Genomic DNA, 20,002 nt, shown 5'->3' on the forward strand with positions numbered 1-20,002 from the left:
GGCACCTCTGATTATCTCTCTGCCCAAACAGTAGTGCTAGAACTTGTTCTACTTTTTTTTTTCTCTTTAGTAATTTTGTTATGATTTGAAGGGATTATCCACTCCACTTAATCCTCTCTTCTGTCAATTTACCTGGATCATGGGATGTAAAGACCAACAGAAGTTTTTAATTGGAATTTTTTTCAGATTCAGCAGAAGCTACAGGCTTTGTCGGAAGAGAAGAAAAATGTATACAATGCATGGAGACAGAAGAAGGAGTGGCTGGAGAAAATACACCAAGAACAAATGTTCTACAAGGATTGGGATCACCTTGATATGCTCCTGAACTCACAGGAGGTGAGCAAATTATAAACTTGAAATAAGGAGTTAAAACTCTTCTAGCATGTAAACTCTTTCAAACTAAAAAGGCCACTAGTGTTCACCTACAGCTTGAAAACCTTGTGCCTGTGTACAGACAAGGTAGTCTCTTTTATTGGTATTTTTTGTGTTGTAGTATCACTTGGAGGCTGTAGCAATGTGCAAGAAGCTCTCCTTTCTCATGGGGCTTAGGTGTGGAACAGAAACAAGTAGATGATCCTTACCTGAAAGATAATTCACTGCAAATATACCTAAGAGGGAACATAATAGCATCACAACAGAAGAGGGAGACAAGAGTCCAATATTAGTCCACTTTACAAACAGATGTCAGCTTGCCAGCTGCTTAACCACAGACAAATTTGGTAGGATTCAAAGAGAAAGGAAATTGTAAAGACGGTTTGAAGGGATTTTACTTTGCAGGTGTTGCCAGAATTCTCACTTCAGGCTGAGAGTTATGCTGGGAAAATGCAACTAGTGGAAAATGGATGTCAGCAGTGTAAGTTAATACAGGAAAGTGAATTGACTTCTCAGTTCTGCGAGGTCATTGATAGGAGTGTGTAGAACAACAGTGAAAGAATTTTTAAGGAGTATTAACTTCTGTTTGATGTAGTTGAGGAAAACGAGCTAGTGAAAAAGGCCCTGTCATGAAAAAAACAGGGCAGATATAATCAATGCAAAGAGACATAAGGATGTTCTTATTATCAGCATTTTGCAGCTCTTGAAATAGATTTTTTTTTCACCATTATTGAATTATATTTTGTCTTTCTTGCACTTTCTTTGATTCATGTAACTATTTCAAAAGGTTCCATTTCAAGGTCTGGCATTTGCTATTACAAAACTGAGTGCAGTCACTCTGAAAATTCATGAATTGATATATTGCTGCAATTGTGCTGAGACTTGGCATACAAACCACATCAATGAGTTGCAGGTTGCCAAACTGAAGGATTGGTGCATTGCTGGAGGAGGTTGCACCTCTGGGTCATTTTTCATTAAGGAAAAATAACTCTTAATTCTCCAAGACTGCTGAGAGCAAAATATAATGGCTCTCATTTTGCACTGAGCTCTGTTTTCCACCAGTGCTTTGCCACTGGCACTAAATCTTTTTGGAAACTGACTCTGAGCTGTGCCATGCAGTGATACTTAACCCTTTGTAGCATGTAGGTCTGGAGCTTTCTGCTAGTCCTTCCTTGAAGGAAATGCATGTCTGTATAATTGGTTATTTTGGTGTGACCTGCATTCTGGATTTTGTGACATGAAGCAGAGAGTTTCACCTAGATGTAAAATATTACACAGTTCTGCCCACTATTTTTTGCTTAAATAGCAAATGACATGATTTGCATTATATCTATCTCAATTCCCTACCAAGCAGCAGTACATCATTGTTAAGCTCCTGCATAGGAGCTTATCAGGGAAAATGTAAACACTACAAAAGTTTGGCCACTGTATTTTTTCTCTTTTCATTAAATGGATGTCAGCCAACACACAGAAGCACTATCACTACAGCATCTGTTTTACTCTGTGTAATGTGGGGGTAAATGTGTGGGAAGCTACTGTAGGTAGGTGACTTTTTTGTCCCTCAGTTGCAAGTCCTGGTTGCAAACGTCTGTATTGCTTATACGAGAAAGAGTAATGCACATGGCATTTCTGGTAAGTCCCCAGCACTTTTTCTACAGATAAGTGGCACTTCATATTACTTCTTTGTTCAGATGAATTTGCCATTGCCATAGGCTGTGATGTAGACTGCCACAAAAGGGCTGGGTGTTCATCAGAAGGTAAGTACATTCTCCTGGTGGGATCAGAAACCAGAAGTTTCTTCAGCCAAAGCAAAGCGTGAGAACGAAGATTGTGACCTTGAGGACCATGAAGAGCAGTTTTTCCCATAGTAGCCTCTCTATGAACTTCCAAGGAGTCTGGTACTCAGTTTTCCTCACTGACACTAAGCATCCAGAAGGTGGAACAGTAAAATGTGGATACCTGGTTGTCCCTTCAAATGGCTCTTCACACAGACCACGCTTTACAGTCAAACTGTCTTTTGCAGCTGCTGCCATCTGCCATGTAGATCAGAATAAACAATTTGACAGTGGAATGATGTTCTTCAGTCACTACTTGTATTTCAGTTTTCTGCAGTTGAAGAACTCTTGAAAGAGAAATCTATTCCTTTCGGATTGAACTCTGTTACTACTATATAGAGTTAAAATGTGGCTGCATAGTGGTACAGACAAGTAGGATGATAGGAAAGCAGTTTTTTTCAAACATGTTTAAAAAAAAAAACTCAGCCAGAACATCAGCTGAAGACTCTCAAACCATTTTCCCAATGGAAATTTCATCATTTGCGGCTTTCAGAAAGGACAAAAGGAAACATACATTCAAAAAGGATTCCTCTCAGGCAAACAAATAGAAGCAATCTCTCCACCCTTTGTGTTTCTTCTGACTTTTGTGTTTGAGTCAAATCTCAGTTGCGTGCATTTCACTTCTTATGTCTGCAAAATGTCTGTGTAAGGAAGCATGCCATAATTTTTCAGTCCTATTTTGGCTGTACTTCATATACCATAGACCAGAAGAAAGTAACAGAGGAGTATTTTAAACTAAGAACTACTACTAAGAATTGCTCTTTCATTCACTCTCTGTGCCACTGTGACAGGTTTGACTTTAAGCCAGCATCTTATATTACATCCAAGTTACTTAAGCCTTCAAAGGATTTCTGCAGAATATCATCTACCATTGTTCTGTGCTAAGGAAAATAGAGCACATGTGAAGAAAATTAGGCAAAAAAATTTTTTTTTTTGGTAATTCAGTTGTGCCATCAAATGGAACTTCTCTAGGAATCTCTTGTAAGAGCTGCAAACTGAGATCTAGTCATGCAGAGTGCAGACAATTAACAGCTGAAAAAGGGAAAGAAGGAAAAAAGATATTTTTGCTTTGAGCAGAAACTGCGTCCAATACTCTCTACTCTGTTCTGATCTTTTCACAGCAGCAGATCCACTGCTCAGGTTAGCTGCTTTTCTTTTTTTCACAGATGAAATAACAGCAAGTTTGCAGGCTGTCTCTGGCAGGCACTTTTGGCTCCCTCCTACTCTGTCTGCAGTCTCACTGTCAGAACACTCAGGGAGCAGAGCCGTATGGTCTGTAATTTATCTTTCAGCCCATTTCAGCCCATCCCACACTCATATCGCTTTGCAGACGTGACAAGTGGTGGTAGCAGTTTTAGAAGAGCTGAGATTTTTTATTTTGAATGTGGATTTTTTTTGTTCGCATTTTTCTTCCTGGAGAATGTTTATTCATCTCTCATTCCTTTGCTTCAGAAGAAGAATGGAAATTTCCAATGCCAAAGGAAAAAGGATTAGGACTTGATTTTAAGCACAGGGGGAAAGGCAAGCTCTGAGGCTTTGAATTTTGCATCATTTAAGACTAAGCTTCAGAATGTCATACAGGGACCATCGCTGCAAACCTTCATCTGCAACCTACATCTCCACTGTGGAAGTGCTGCTGTCTTCCTGTAGAACAACCCCACCTCCTGCTTTTGAATCTGGTGTGCAGGACAGGTCTTTTCAAAAGATGCCAGTGCCAGCTTGGCATCCTCCCACTGGTCAATCAGTTGCCAAGCTTGCTCCAGGAAATGCCATCTCACCACCCAGCAGTGTGTCTTACTGTTCAAGGCTAGATGTCATCCTGGCACACACAGACCAGAGGAAAGGTTTTGGGAGTGCTAGCCCCCAAAGTGTCAGTCCTGCTGATGAGACATCCACGTGTTCCAGTGCTTGCAAGGATCCTTGGGACCATGGATATGAGAGGTCTGGCACTCAGTCAACATCTGCATCTTACAAGCAATATTCAAAAAGAGAAAAAAGTGTTCATCATATTTCCCCTGGAAAAAGTGATCCCTTGAAGCTTGCTCTATCTTTGCCCTCAGGTGTTCTTTCCTGCAAAGCTCCGTCAAGCTGGACATCACGCCTAAATGTTGATCTCTCTGCTATTCCAGCTGCTTCTATGCTCCACAGAAAAAATCTGCCTGCATCTCTGGAAACTTGTGATTCACTGCCACGCCAACAAGGCTGTAGCCAGTGCAATGTCCAAATGTCAGACCTCCACACTTCAATGAAGCTTCACATTTCAACGTGCAGCTTGATGATAAAGCCTTTTCGAGCAGGTTCCCATGGAAGCAGTCACACTCATTCAAGTCTTCTCATGCCACAGTTAGAGAAGGTGCCTGAAACTCCCTCTGGTCTTCCAACACGATCCCAGAAACCAAAACAAGGTTTCACTTCAGGTGGGTTGCCAGCTCTTCAGATCACAAGATTTCATGTGACTTCCTCCAAGTATCCTGGCCTTCCCCAGCAGACTTTATCCAGAGACATATGGCTGTCCCCAGCTGTGCTGACTGGAAGAGGAAATTCAGCTAGTGGGAATGAGATCGTGAGCAAGGATTTAAGCCCAGAGCTGATTGTCTTTCAGAATTACCCCTCATCTAGGCCAGAGTTTAGAAAGACTCCATGTGATGGTCTAACACCTGCTCACCACAAGGTTTCCAAAATCACCTTGATACTTGCCACTCCTTGGACTGCTATGCCTATCCAGGTGGTAAGAGAATTTAGAAGAAACCCAAATCCAGCAATCTTTATCAAGACACATGATTCAGATAGAGCTGGTCCACACTTTCACCCTGTGGAGATTGGGCCTGGCCTCTCTCTATCAATAAACCCTGCTTGCTGCTCAGGATTGCTTTCCAGCCACTGGACAAGATCTGGTTTGAGGCCTTCCCAAGAAACATGCGCTGTAAAACATGTATGCCCTGACAACCTTGTGACAAACATACCAGCTCACACCACAGCTTCAACTCACAGAAGCACAGCACGTCCAGGGTGTTCATCTATCGCCGTCAACATTGCATCCTTTGGAACTGGGAGGAGAGTGGTGAAGATTTGCATTCCGTTCTAGGAACATTTGCAAACAGAAGATCTAAGTTCTGTTTAACCAAGCCGTATGAATTTATTTTGGTATGCATCCATGCCATGTTCCAGCTCCCTAGAGATGACTTGCAAGACAATGACAAAGCTACTTGTGTTCTGCTGTCACCAAGGCTGCAGCTACAGCTTGATCCATGTGGAGTGAAGAGAAGGACTCTGCTCTAATCGAGCTCTTAACAAGAGTTTCATTTTAACCATTAGAGTGCTGTTGTTAACAGTATGCAACTGTTTACAGACTTTGCATGATTGGGCCATAGTGATCAGCACTTTGAAGATTCAAGTCTTTAGAGCCAAAAGCTGGTTTTCTTCTCTGCTAGGTTGGACTTGATGATCTCAAAGGTCTTTTCCAACCCAATCAATTCTGTGATTCTGTAGTCAGTCTGGGACCTGGAAAAAATCCTCAGTGTAGTTTTTTTCTTAGTTCTTTTCTGTTTCACTGTTTTAATTTCCTTATTTGTCAAATTATGCTATATTTCTAAATGGTTAATTCCTTGGCTTGTAACTTTAAAAGTAAGGCTTGTTTTCAAAAGCCAAAGTATTTAAGTATGTAGGAAGAAATTACTTTTTTCCCCTCTTAGAAAAGGAGAGGGAAAAGAAACAAAGGGAATTTAATGTCCCCAGCACTTCAGATTTGGATATCCCAGCAAAGTTTCTAGAAGTAAAACTATGGGGAGTTTCAGAGGCATTTGAGACTGCTTTCAGACAAATGTTTCATAACTAAATATTTAAATGATGATGTTGAATGGGTGTAAGATTCTGGTCTAACACCTAATACTTACTTAGGGTAGGGATCAATACTGCAAATTTTGAAGAAGGAGGAAATAGGTGTGAGGAAGCAACTATAGCAGTTATCAGAAAAACCAGCAGTTTTATCTCTGTGGTTTTCCCATATATATTTCCAATATCAGATAACTATATTCTTATGCCCAGGAGACAGCATGCAGTGGGGGGGAGGGAAATAAAATTTAAATAAATTCAACACTAGAATTTTGCATATAGATGGTGAGGACAGATGCCAGTGATGGCACTATGATAGCAAAAATGCATGTTTTCTTTTTAGAAGAACTTTAGTATCTTTTATTCCTCTTGTGGTTATAGTATGATACCTTTTTATAACTTTTACTGAAATGAAGCGTAGTAAAACATTTTTGTGAACTCTATATAGTCATGGTATCAAGAACATTTACTTACTTTGTTAAAGCAAATTTCAGATTATTTTCATTATTATTTTTTTGTATTTACTTTTATCAGAATTAAGTCAAACCAAACCTTATTCTTCTCTGTCTCGGCAGATAGTTTGGACTTGCTTACATGCTCTAAATGAAGGTTTTTAAAACTGATACAAATTTGGACTTTTAGTACATGGTTAGAACAGAAAGATTTTCTGTGGCGTTCCAGCAATCTCAGCAGCAAGCTCATGGCAGGCACTGAGGGGCAAAATCTGTGGAGTTTGTTATACTTGGAAGAGCAAAAGCAGAAGAAGGAAGTGGATTTGCACAAATACCTAAAATATATTTTATTCTAGAGAAATAAAAACTGCAGGTTTTGGAATACAAATTCCTTTCGGGGCTGTGTTATTTTCCAGTGCATATAAAAGTGAAGTTGTGGCATCCAGTGAACATAGTTATGATGATGACAGAAATGTTTCATTCGGTATTTCTCCAAAAGCTAGATCTGGCAGATGCTGTCACATAACCATGTAAATACTATTGATTTATTTAAAATTAATTTTTTCTTAATTGAACTTTGCTTTTAATTCTGCATTAACTTGTATGAAAAAGTCTTTCTGGCAGCAGCTATGCAGTGAACTCAGAAATAAGGAAAAACTTCAGTTCAGTAGGGTTAAAACCTGTTTCTATGCTTTACAATGTTAGTAACTTGAAAATTTATTCCAGAAAATCTCATAAATCTCAAAAACCATTTTGTGGTTCTCAGCATCTTTGGAAGTTTTCTGCTGTACTCTGTGGGAGACCTTGGTAGGTTACCTGAGGAGAGCTATGCAGTGTCTTGTATTTGAAATCAATGTGTCTCATTCAGAGCAGGAGTTAGGAGACCTGTCTAAAAGTGTGCCAAAATGTGATGTCATTGGTGACAGGCCAGCACTGTGGCATGGGAGCCAATTTTTATTCTGCTTTCAGACTGGTATAGCAATTGTTGGTTCTGATTATAGCAATGGCTCTTGTAAGATTTCTGTGTAGAAGACAAATGGAAATGTTTTGCCTCAGCAGCTCTCCAGGCAGCAGCACTGTTGGTGCTCCAGGGGCTGCTGTCCTCTGAGCACATTGCCATTGCCTCACCTGCAATGTATGCAGCTACTTCCCTTTTGCAGCAATTTTCTTTCTGAGCACCAGTTTTCCTACTCAGCGTCAAAACCTTGGCAGCCAAGAGCATTTGCACAGACTTCTACTGAAGGACTTAGTCCAAAGCTTTCAGTAGTCAGGACGACTTTTTCCCAGTGCTGTAACATCCAAGGGAATTGAGCTTTGAATGCCCAGTGTCATTTGTACTCAGTGGATTTCAGTGGGAGCAAGGCACTGAGCTCTCCAGTGGCAGCTGCTTATGAGTCACCACCCCACACCCCTGCTCTCAGATGTCTCTGTTCTCTTTCTCTAAGGAAAATAGCCATCTTTACCAGTAGATGTCCCTTGCCTTTTTCTTCCATCAGAGGCATACAAGCAGGAAAACTAATAGCTGACTGACCCTTTCTTCAGGTATCAGTTTCACTGCTAACAGTTACTAAATAAAATCCTGGAGGTCAATCTTTTTTGACCAGAAATGGTAGATAAACCACAAAATGTATCAAGAAGCTACCGTATTTTTAAAGCAAGGTTTAAAACACCCAAATAGAGCTCTAGCATATGGCTCTGTGTCTGTGCACCCCAAACAGCAGTGGAGACATTCAGCTGATAATTTTTTATTTCCGTGTTAGCAGCAGCAGTGTAAATACAAATGGAATTTATAAGTGGTTTAATAAAGCATTTCAGTAGACAGACCTGGAACACACACATTTTTCTTCAAAAGACCAAACTAAATCAAATAACACTCTAAAAAAGAGATCTCTCATCCTTTCATACATTTGATGAATAGGATAGATCAAAGGATTCAAATTTGAATGACAGAGTATCTGCCTTCTGGTGGCGTTTGTGTGAAACACAGGGCATAGCAGAGGCATTAATGTATTTCTTTAGCCATTCTGGTGGTTCACGGGCCAGGCTTACTATAAACTTAGGCCTGTTTGTACAGTGGCCTTTCTCTCTTCTTCCCTGTGAAGGGAATGGATTAGCATAGAGTGGTTTGAAAATCTGCCCTGGGTATGATATTCACCTCTGCATTTTTCTATATATGCAAAATATTCAGAGCCCAAAAATGGGACAGAACATCAGGCCAAGTCTGGCTGTCAGTCCTCTTATCCACAGCCACCAGGAAGGGCTGAGTGGTGGCAGCAGTAAAAAAGTCCATTGAGCAGCTGAAGATCAAGTGTCAAAGCAAGGTAGCGGCTGAGATGTGGGGTCTGTCCAAGGGGACTGGGGCAAGATCAGCGCACCTCAATTCAGCTCAGGAGGGACTGATATCCAGGGCTGAGCCTCAGAGAGATTCCCAGATGGGAACAGGGGTCCATCCTCGACCTTTTAGTGCAGTCAGACCCTGGCAAGTAGGATTACCCTGCACATGTGTTCAAACTTGGGAAGCCTCTCCTGCAGAAGATGTTCTGTGGGGTTAAGCAGCTGTCCAGAGAATGAACATCATGGCTGGTTTTCTAAAGTAGCTTTCAAAGAACATCTTTTCCCTCTTATAAAAATCCACCCTGTTAGACTGCTACAGGACTGTGATGTTTTGCAAAGGAAGAGTGATCTCTCTAGATGTTTGTTGTTTTTTTTTTTTTTTTCCTGTGCACATCTATGGCTTAAAGGCACAGATTTACCCATGTCCTTTACTAGCCCTCTTCCAAAACATTTAGCATTTTGTGTTGTTTCACTGATTCTCTTTCTTTCCTGCCTCTCGATTCTTTTACACTATATCATTGTTCTCAAATTATTCTTCCATCTCTGTTAATTGCACTTTACCCAGGCACAGTTACTGACTGGAATTTCTCGTCCTTGTCCAAATACTTGTGATTCTATGAGCTCACAAAATGGATTACACATTACACACTGCTGATAAATGCCATCACTCATGGCAGGCTGATTTCCCAAAGTCTGTCCAGCCATAGTCACTTCAGTGTGAACCTTATCCATGAATAGTCTTTGCTCATGTCCCATCAGAGCCTGTAACTGGGGATTTTATCCTGCTGTCGTCTCATTGCTGAACTAGAAAAAAGCCTGTGGGCAATTACATCCAATTAAAATGAATAAATTCCTGTCAACCTGCAGAAAAGCATCTTTTTTTCTTGATAATTGATAACTATATTCTTTATTCTTTTGCATTTGGCAAACATGAATATAACAGAATGTATGGGACAAGTAATTGGGCATTCATTTTTCTTAACACCAGAACAGAGTAAGTGAACACTGCAGTGCCTTTGAAACGTGTGTAAATTAGTTGGAAAATGTGCACACTTGCACAGTGTTAAAAGGTGCAGAGATCAGATTCCTTAAATCCACATTTGTTCTTTCTTATTTGTTATTTCTTATTTGTTATTTTGGATGCAATCTTTCTGCATCAGAGACTGGCAGAACAGACAATAAATAAAATTAATGCAGATAGGTTGAAATGATGGCCTGAAAAAAAGACAGATGTAATGCACTTGGTACAGGTGCAAGCTGTGACATTTTTTCAGGAATGATCAGCTGCATAAATACAGGATGGGGACAAGCTGATCTGATAGCACTTCTTCTGAAAAGTTTCTGGAAGCTCACAGTAGATTGCAAGGTGAACTTGAGTTCATGGTGTTGTATAAAAAACGAGCACTATATACAGGCACATGCTGAAGATTGCAGCTCAAAAGTCAGTCTGTTGTCTTCACTCTGGCAGCCTTGTTTCTTATTGCCACTTGTTATATCAAGTCTCAAAATAAGTGGAAATGGCGAAAACGCAGAGGACAGCAATAAGAATAATCAGAATAAAAAAGACAGCTGTTGTGGAATAATCAAAACTGTAGTTTTAACCTAGGGAAGGCAGAAAGCCCAGTATGCAAAAGGTCTATAAACATGCACAAGCCTGAAGCAAACGTAAAAGGAATCATCTCCTGAGTGTGATCAAGAGGGCAGTATGTGACACGGTGTAACAATAGCCATGCATTTTCAGGCTAGATGTTTGGGAAATCCTGCTAATGGTTGAGGTAATAAAGTACTGGTGCCAGGCTGCAAAGTCTCTGTTTTGGGAATTAAAAGCTTTTAAGAAGGGTTCATATGGACATCTCTCAGACATGACAGTGATCTTGCTTGAGATTACAAGGATGGCTTAGACTTCTGGAATTCACTGCTTTGTGACTTAGTGATTGTGATTAGGACCGACAGGTCACTTTCCTTAGCTAGACCTGTTAATGCTTCTCTTTCTTGCTCAAGACCATGGACTTCTAATAATTAATTTCTAGCTTCTGTTGCCTCCTGTTCCTTTTGTTCCCTCTCAAGTGTACTCTCAGCAGCAGAGTTAATACCTCTTCTCCCATTTATGAATCAAGATTATGGGATAATTAATTCACTGAGAAAAATAATAAACTTTTTTATAGGTTTATTTGAAAAGCAGTGACCTTGGAAGGTCTGTAGATGAAGTAGAACAACTGATAAGAAAACATGAGGCTTTTGAGAAGCTTCTGGCATCACAGGATGAGAAGGTAAAAAAATAAACAACAAATATTCTACCAGCTAGAATTCTATGAGCTAAAATTATATATATGCTTTATTATTATTATTATTATGGTAACACTTTGAATTGGTGACAGGCATGAAATGCCTGATAGGCCTGATATGCTTGAACAAAAGATAAAATGGGGAAGCTTGGGGAAATAGGAGGCAGAGCATTGGAGAACAAATGTCAAAACACTCCATGCCCAAGTCCTTGCAACACATAGGAAAACCACTTTGTAAGCAGAACAGGGGGACTTACAAGAAGAAATATTTAAAGTAGGCCATACTGTATTATGGATATCAGAAGTTTCTGCTCTTTTCATTTAAAAAAATAGTGACTTTTAAAGAAAGTAAAATAGAGTAGGTATTTTACAAAATGCAGTAGGTATTTTGACATTAAAAGAAGTGGTCAAATTACTTAAATATCCATTTAGTACACAACAGCTGTACCAAACAAGCAGCCTCTCTGCACCTTTGCAATAGATCCTGAATTGCTCACCTGTGTGTAAAGGAATCTGCCTGGCTGGTGGCCACTGCTGTAACTCACCCAGGCTAGGGCTAAGCTTAAACCTGCAGCTGTGCCTGGGTTCCCCAGAATGAGCTCCCAGGATTCTTGCCAGCTCCCTGCCACACTGATTGCTCATTTGGAGAGCTACATGACAACACCTGGTTTCCAGAAAGCAATAAAATCTGAGCACTCATGGATGTCATGCTTGCTCCATGACTCCTTGCACTGGATAATCAGCGGCATCGGGACTCCTGAAACTACAGCTTTAATTAATTTATGTAGCCAGGATGCACCATAGAGTCCAGTGACAGTAATGTCATAGATGTAACATAGTACAGGGCGAGGGGGAATGCTGGTTAATTTGTCTCTGCTGTTCTTGGTTCATTACAGAAAAAAGAGAGTATTTTAACTACAAAAGGAACTTGATTTTGTTTCTTTCACACCACTTGGAAGCATAAGAGTAATTTCAGATCTGTTGCCTCCTCAGATGATGTCTCTTCAAGAACAGGCAAGCAGGTTGGAAAAGGCTGATGGACTGGAAGTGCGAAAGATTCAGCACAAACTGGATGTCATTCATGAGAGGAAGCGTCAGATCAAGGATCTATCCCAGAGTAGGAGAGAGAAGCTGCAGACTGCCCTTCTTCTGGCACTTTTCTACCAAAACTTGGAAGAGGTAAGAGGTCTTAGACTGGGATGGGGATGTAAAGCAGAGGAACCACCTATCTCTATTGGATGAAGTGCTCACTCTTGCCAGACGTTATTGGGTGGATGGATGTTCTACTCTGGTGTTGCAACTCCTGCCACACTCGTGCAAAAAGATGCTCCAATGCCATTCCTGTTACTGTACTATTGTTGTGGCATTGTGCATATTGCAGCCACTTCAGTCATCAAAAGCTCTGGTAAAATAAAACAGTTGAAAGGAAAACTGCAAGCTAATACATATTTTTCCTTTGGTGGGAAAGAAAATGTATTTCAAATCAGGATGAACACAAAGTGGAAAGCATTATGGCCTGGGCACCAAGCTTTATTAGTGGGTGTTCATTGAAGGCCTTCAAAGCACTGCTGTGGCTCAGCAAAGCTCTTGAGCTACTGGCTCTGCAGAGCATGCTGGTCTCTGTCTCCAGTTCTGGCCCCAGTCCTGTAACTGAGTAGCTCTGCTCTGTCACTACTGTTGGAAAGACAAACTAGGTCAGCCTTTCAAAGGGCAGCACAACATGTGTGACTGAGAACTGTGCTGGCATAAACAAGAGCACACAGACCCAGGGACATTTTCAAGCACTCTTGCTGGTCTGGTATCCACCCCTTGTGCTCCTGTGTTCCATGAAAAGTCCCCAGTGGTTTACAAAACCAGAGCTATACTTTTTTTCTCTTTTCCTTCTTTTTCCTTCTTCCTTCTTCCTTTTTCTTTTTTTTTTTAATTTTCCTTTTCCTTTTAATAAAATTTAGCAGAAATTATTTATACACCCAAATATTAACTTGTATTATTTGGTTGTACTTTTACTATCCCATGATAGGAAAGTAATGAAAATCCACCAGTACTGGCCTGTCCACCTTTTGGACTAGTAGAGGGGACTGGATGGTGCATTGCTCAGAGGTTATAATTTCAAAAGAGCAATTTCCCAAAATCCTCTTGGTAAAGAAATTGTCAATGCCCTTCTAGAAATACAGTCAACCTATTAGGTAGGAATACTTACACATTTCTTTCCATCTCTCTGTAATTGTCAAATCAGTGCTTGGGCTGGGGTCCCCCTTCACTCTTGAATCACACACTTAGAGCATAAGACTTGGTCCTGCATAGAAGAACATTTCCCTATTCTCATCCACTTTCTCCACATAAATTCAGCCAGGAGTTCTTTAGCGAGTTTTTGCTCTCAGGTTATGTGCTCATTTACCTCACCAACCTGGAATCATTGCCTACTGCTGCAGAATGTGAATGTCACCAGGGAATTAAAAAACAAACATCTTAAAAAATCTTACTCAAATCAGTAATATCTTTCTTTCTCTTTCTTGGATAGAATGGAATGTTGAATTTAGTTTTAATTATATTCTAGGTGTGTACAAGTTCATATGTGAGAATGGTCCCCATAGGAATGTTAAATTCAGAGATGAGTTTTGAGTTTGGCTGTGAAATCAATGAGGTCATTGCTTATTCTTACTTATTAAGGGAACAAGGCCCATAGCTCATACCCCACTCCCCTGAAAACTCTCTGTCCTGAAAATATGTTAAGTAATTTCTATTGATCAAACAGAATTAAAATTCTTCTAGTTACTCTCTAAAAGCAATGACATAGAGAAGTACACACATTAGTATAACAAACCACAATAATTAACTCAAGAGATCACATGCAGTTTACAAAATAAAACTCACCCTTCTACAGTAGAAATTGGTGCTTTTTTCTCACTCAGAGAAGTGAGATGGACTTACAGACTACACCCTATTGCCAAAAAGACTGTAGCTCAGTGCTAATCTGGAAGGCAAATGAGCAAGTTGCTCCTTAGAAATACGTGTATTTAAGTTATTGCAGATGGAATAGTATAAAATTTAAAGTTTTAACTTCTAAAGCTAGCTCTGGGTTTTAACGCTGACTTTGAAACTTGCTCGTGGTATTAGTAGTACTTCTTTTCACCCTGTACATAAGAATAAAAAGCCATTTACATCTTTATCTCAGGGGAATGAGAGAGAATTAGTTGTTATCTCTAGATGTCTGGACTAGGCACATCCCTTTATATGCTTTGCATATTTCTGTCATTAAAAAATCAGTGTAATTTACACTTTGTACTCATGAGGTTACAGTAACTGATATTTTGAAATAGTAAGTTTCTAAATTGGTAGTGCCCACATTTTTTATGACTCCCATAGAAGTAAGTCTGGTCTTGTGCCTATACTGAGCATAACACTACTTTTTCTGTTGTCTTCAGAGAAGTGAAAATGGCTGTCCAGACAACTAAAATCTTTCCATAGAAAGGTCTTGGGAAAACAGATCAGCTTTGCTTCACATCTGAATGTGGGCACAAGGCCAGGAGAAGGATCCCTCACTCTCTAGAGCCATCTTAAACAAGCCTTAAATAAACCAAGGCACTAAGAGTGCAGATGTTCAATCTGTCATTAAAGCCACTGCTTCTAATTAAAAAGTAGACAAGAAATCAACCTTAAAGTTGCTTTTTCCTGGGGATTGGTTTGTTTCTCATTCCAACTGTATGGATGAGCCTCTATTCAAATGAAGAGTCACTATGTGACACTGAAGCACGAGTGTGTGGCTGGGAATGGGACAAGGCCATTGAGGAGAGTGTTGGAAATGCAAGTAGCACATGACAATCTGTAGCCCTGGGCAAGTTTGACATGGTCTGTTTTGAGCCTCTAACTGGGCTTTGGAGGGAAACAGTTTCTGGAGAGCATGCTGCTACTGAAGGCTATTTCTGTTATTGTTTATGGAATCTCAGCAGCTGAAACAATATTTCAAATCATTAATTAACAGAGAAAATCCTCCAGCTGACAAGTCTTGTGTGCACAGAGTGCACAGTTCCATAAGGACAGCCAAGATATTTTGAAACTAATAAAGCTGCCCTTCAATTTGCAGCTCTTGTGTTGTCAAAACATTACAATACTTCAGTGCTCTGAGGACAACAGGATCAGTTACAACATTAAGTCAAGTCTTCAATTCCCAGTGTTTTGATGGATAGAAAATATTTCCTTCAATGCTAAGGGCTAAAGTTCATCAGAACTTCAAGAAAATTGTGGAAAACTTGTTATCTTATACTTCATTTTATTCTGCACACTTTAAAACCCCCTTAAAAATAATTTCCTAAGAGAAACACATAGCTTTTGCTTTGTTAGCTCTCATAAATCACCTGCTTTTCTGAATCTGATATTCCTGACCAGACCATTTTAAATTTTATGAAATATAAAAGCAAATATAGTTGTATTTCCTTTCAAATAATTTGACTAGTGCTTGGGCCTTGTCTCCAAGTCTTTATTTGCATTACATTTTCCATTTAGGTCTCACAACACCACTGACATGAGGAAATGTTAGTGCTGTTTTATAGGTGAGGCACTGAATTCTAAAGAATATTTACTCACTTTGCAAGTAGGTCAATGGCAGAGATACCAGACAAAACTCAGAGCCCTAAATCAGCCCCCAGAATCAGCTGTCATAATCTCATTTTAAATATGTACCATGTTAAGGCTCAAAGATTATCTCTACATAATCTCAAAGATTATCTCTACATAATCTAGAAGACTGTATAAGATGTTAATGCCTTGTGATAAAATCTGAGGTACTCAAGGAATTTTTTGTTACTCCTGTGGTCAGATAAAAATTAGTTTCATTCCTACCTACTTTTAACAAAGTAGAATGAGTTCAGAAACTGGAGATCCACCTCAGCTGTCAGCTCCCACTCAACCTATCCAGCCCAGGTACAGACACTTGGACAGAATAGAGACACATCCTGGGAGGAGGCCCCAGGACCCCAGGTAGTTGTTGTGCTAACTCGGGTGCCTCTCAATGCTGCAGGCAGAAGATTGGATCAGTGAGCGCATGCAGAAGCTGGAGGATCCTTCCATACAAGACCCCAGCAATCTGCAGGACAAGATGAAGCTGCTGCAGAAACATCAGGTCTTTGAGGCAGAGATTCTAGCAAATGAAGAAATCATTATAGCTGTTAATAAGGTAACCCTCTTACTCTGTTACTGTTTTTACAGATAATTACTGCTCATCCAAAGGCAGATTGATGATATGTGAAGGACGAGTAGCTTGGTCATCAGTTATCCTACCAGTGTGACAAGAACCCAGTTGCTTTGCCATGGAAATGTAATGCTGTTAGTTTACAACAGGGAGATATTTTATTGGCTCCATTCAGGGAGCTTCCATCTTTCCTTACAGCCTAAATAGGAAAATATACACTGACTTCTTCCTTGCCTGACATGGTTACTCCTACGAAAGGCAAATAGGATTTCATGCCCAGTTTGTGAATATTCTTGTTGGAACTGGGTGAATCATATAGCTAAAGGGCACAGTCATCTGTAATACTTGGTGCTCCCATTCCATGAATATCTTTCTTGGCAGGGAAATATTCAAATCCCAGTTTTCTGTGATTCTAGAATCCCTCCAGAGGGCTGTAAGAGCTTTCCAGCTGGCTTTATCATTTGGGTGATAAGAATTTATAGTAGTAATCTGTTGTTCAATCCAGGTTAGGAAGGTAAAAGACTCCTTCTAGAAAGGTCATGCAACATGGTAATCCCTTTAAAAATTAGTGACAACTTTAATTTCTAATTTCTTCTTCTGAATGTGAAGAAAGGAGAAGCCCTGATATCAAAAGGCCACCCAAAATCAGGAGAGATCCGTCGCCAAGTCCGCATGCTTCAGGAGCACTGGGAGAAGTTGAAGAGAGCTGTTGCTGCTCGTGGAAAGATGCTGGAGGACAGTCGGGACTTCCTAGAATTTCTCCAGAAGGTGGACCAGGTGGAAGCCTGGATCAGGGAGAAGGCAAGTGGATTTTAGTATTTAACCCAAGCAGCTCACTAGAGACTTGCTATTTAGCAATGGCATTCTGATAAATGTGTCATTGTCCAGGATATTCGCCGAGTGATTTTTGTCTGTAAGAATCACGACATGTTCTACAAACAATGTGAAAGGAATGACTGAACAAATTCTATGGAGTCTGTCCATACCAGAGTCAATTGGGCAGTATTAGCACATCTTCTCATGTAAACTGTGCACATGAAGTTTGTGATTATTTGGGGCCATCTCGTGTCTCTACTGAGACAGAGAAATGAAAGCAGATTAGAATGGAAGAGACTTGAAGCATTTGACAGCTGGCCTTCACTCTAATTGTATATCAAATCTGAAAGTTTCTCTTCATAGGAGGGAAGAATCACTTTCATTCAGAGGTTGTTTCCATAGCCAGTAATAAATGGAAAAGGGAGGCGGGACCAAGTCTCGTAATTATCTAAAGATCAGAAGAGACTGTTTCAGAAGCTGTAGGTCAGTGACTTATAGACACATCACAGAACTTATTGCATTAGGATAAGCATAGGGAGTTGCTTATCTCTTCACCTAAATATTTGTCCACTGCTTATTTCCCCAGGAGGTCATGATTAATGTAGGTGATGTGGGAAATGACTATGAACACTGCCTGCAGCTCAAGAAAAAGTTGAATGAGTTCCGTGGAGCAACATCAGGGGTAAGAGGTGTTTTTCATGCTCATGCCTTGCATGGCTGCAAGCAGCAGGTAACTTTCCAGTCCAGTTAGCAAATACAGTTCTAGTGCTCTGAGGAGGTGTAAGACCAAAGTGATAAGGAAGCATCTCTACCTCAAAAGACACTTAAAAAGACAGAATTTTCTCTTATTATGCCTTGTGCTTTGAAGATGTCTAGGCAGAGCTGTCAGGCACTCATGACACAACTCACAACATTTCAGACTGCATTAAATGACTGGAAAACTTGCTGCGTGAGCCTGAATTTGAGCAGATTTTGCTTGGTTCATGCAGTCTGCAAAGTCACAGTGATTTCCACCCAAAAGTAGTTTAAAAATGGTTGTTTCAGCTATGCTTATTTGAATCTGAGAACTGATCTAGACCTTCCATGAACAAGCCTCTAAAAAATACTGTTTTCTCTGTTTCTATCCTTTATTTCTCCATTTTTCTCTTTCCGAGGAATGGTCTCATTCTCATACTCCTTCATCCAAATTAAGCACGTAAATCTGGGGCCTCTGTTTATACAGCACACATGGTTACTCATGAATCATAACATTTATAACCAGGCATTCAGTAAAACAGAGCAATGGTTTATGCTTTGGATAACAGCCATGTGACAAGACAGCTGCACTCAATGCTGAGATCTCTGTCCCTCTTTCATGATGCTGAGTCATGCCAGCTGCCTCTCCTGCCCCCAGTGAGGTGTGCCAACTTCGGCACCAAACCTGGAGAGCAGGGGCCTCCTTGTCCTGTGTTCAGCTCCCACCATGAGAGCTGTGAGGCCATATATTGAGGGGATGCATTTGCAGCAACCTTTTTTTCTCTCTGTTTGTGTGAACTCCTGCAGATGAGGGCTAAGAGGTCTGTGTGTCACACAGGAAATATTACCGTGCTGATTTGCTAGTCTGGAAATTGAGGGAAAGGTCTGGAAAGAGATGTATTACGAATTTGTGAGTGATGTTTCCTCTAATGTAGTCTCCTAATATTCTTCATCCTTTGTTTGCTTGTTATCTTTTTGCTGATTCTTGTTATGGCAGCTCCCGTCTTCTACTTTTGTTGCTTAGTCGCAGAAGGAGATGATCCTCTTCTATGCAAAGTAGCAGTGTAGATATGCCTGCCACCAGGGAGAAACCCCTGAGCTCCCTATTCCAGAGCCCAGCAGAATTTTCGTGACAGTGCATTCACACTGGATTTGGATAGAGAGCCTAATTATTTGGCTTAAGCACCGGGGAATTAGTACATTGAAGAGATATTCATTTTACTCACCAGCTGACTGTGAGCTAAGGGATTGAGCAAGGGCTCTTCTACAGCTTGTACCAGCCAAAAGAAGGATGATTAATAGGGCAGAAACAACCCAGTGTTCCAGCCAGCATAAGCCTCTGAATATGAAAGTTTTTTCCATAAACTAAGGTAGATCTTATGTGCCACTTTTGAAACTCTTGGCCTTAGACAGTATCAGCTTGTAGCCACTGCTCCTGTAACACTCTGAACATGACTCCTGCAGATAAAAAGCTGGGAGATGCAGCTTTTTATCTGCAGGAGTCATGTTCAGAGGACAAAAAGCTGCTGGATATGCAGTTATGCCCTGATAGCTGATGCTCAGTTATGCAGTGCTTCCTAGGGTGATACAAAGAGAAGGAGGCTGCTTCTGGCACAGTGTGTGCATTCATCCAGTCTGGGTTTTCCCCTAGAAAAATATGAAATCAGGGTAGGGAGTAATCATCCTGCATTGATGGCTGCCAGACTTTCAATTGATTGTGCTGCTATTATTTCCCAAGACAGGAGGCTGCAGGGTTTCTGAAGAATATCTGACTGTCTGCTGGTTTCTCTAGTTTACTTTATGGCTGTGCATAATAGGAAAGCACATGTGGAAGCATGCATATTGGTATGGATGCAGCATAAACAAAACACACAATGCAGTGAATACTTACATTAACAGTGTGCTGGCATCTTGCAGCTGTGCTTCTTTACATCAGTGATTGTCTCCCTGCTAAACTTGTGATTTATTTGTCCCAGAAAAATAAAGAATATTTTTGAATCTTGGAGCAGTGTTCAGCATTGGCCATCTGTAGTGCTCCAAAATAAAAATTATCCCACTGTACTCTAGATTATATGGACAATGTGCAAATATTACCCATTCTATGGTATGTGCATGGGAAGCAAGTCTCCTAGAAGACCTAGCCTTAGAAGAAAA

General features: G+C 40.4%; 1 protein-coding gene across 1 annotated transcript in view; it reads left to right on the plus strand.

Moving 5' to 3' along the window:
- Nucleotides 1-20,002, plus strand: part of SPTBN5 (spectrin beta, non-erythrocytic 5) — a 92,183-nt gene that overhangs the window by 41,848 nt on the left and 30,333 nt on the right. Inside the window, 6 exon segments of the mRNA XM_068194948.1 lie at nt 187-336; nt 10,990-11,094; nt 12,103-12,288; nt 16,127-16,282; nt 16,907-17,098; nt 17,700-17,795. Of these exon segments, the coding sequence (XP_068051049.1) occupies nt 187-336; nt 10,990-11,094; nt 12,103-12,288; nt 16,127-16,282; nt 16,907-17,098; nt 17,700-17,795 (885 nt within the window).

The sequence above is a fragment of the Anomalospiza imberbis genome, chromosome 6, assembly GCF_031753505.1.
Source record: "Anomalospiza imberbis isolate Cuckoo-Finch-1a 21T00152 chromosome 6, ASM3175350v1, whole genome shotgun sequence".
NCBI lineage: Eukaryota > Metazoa > Chordata > Aves > Passeriformes > Viduidae > Anomalospiza > Anomalospiza imberbis.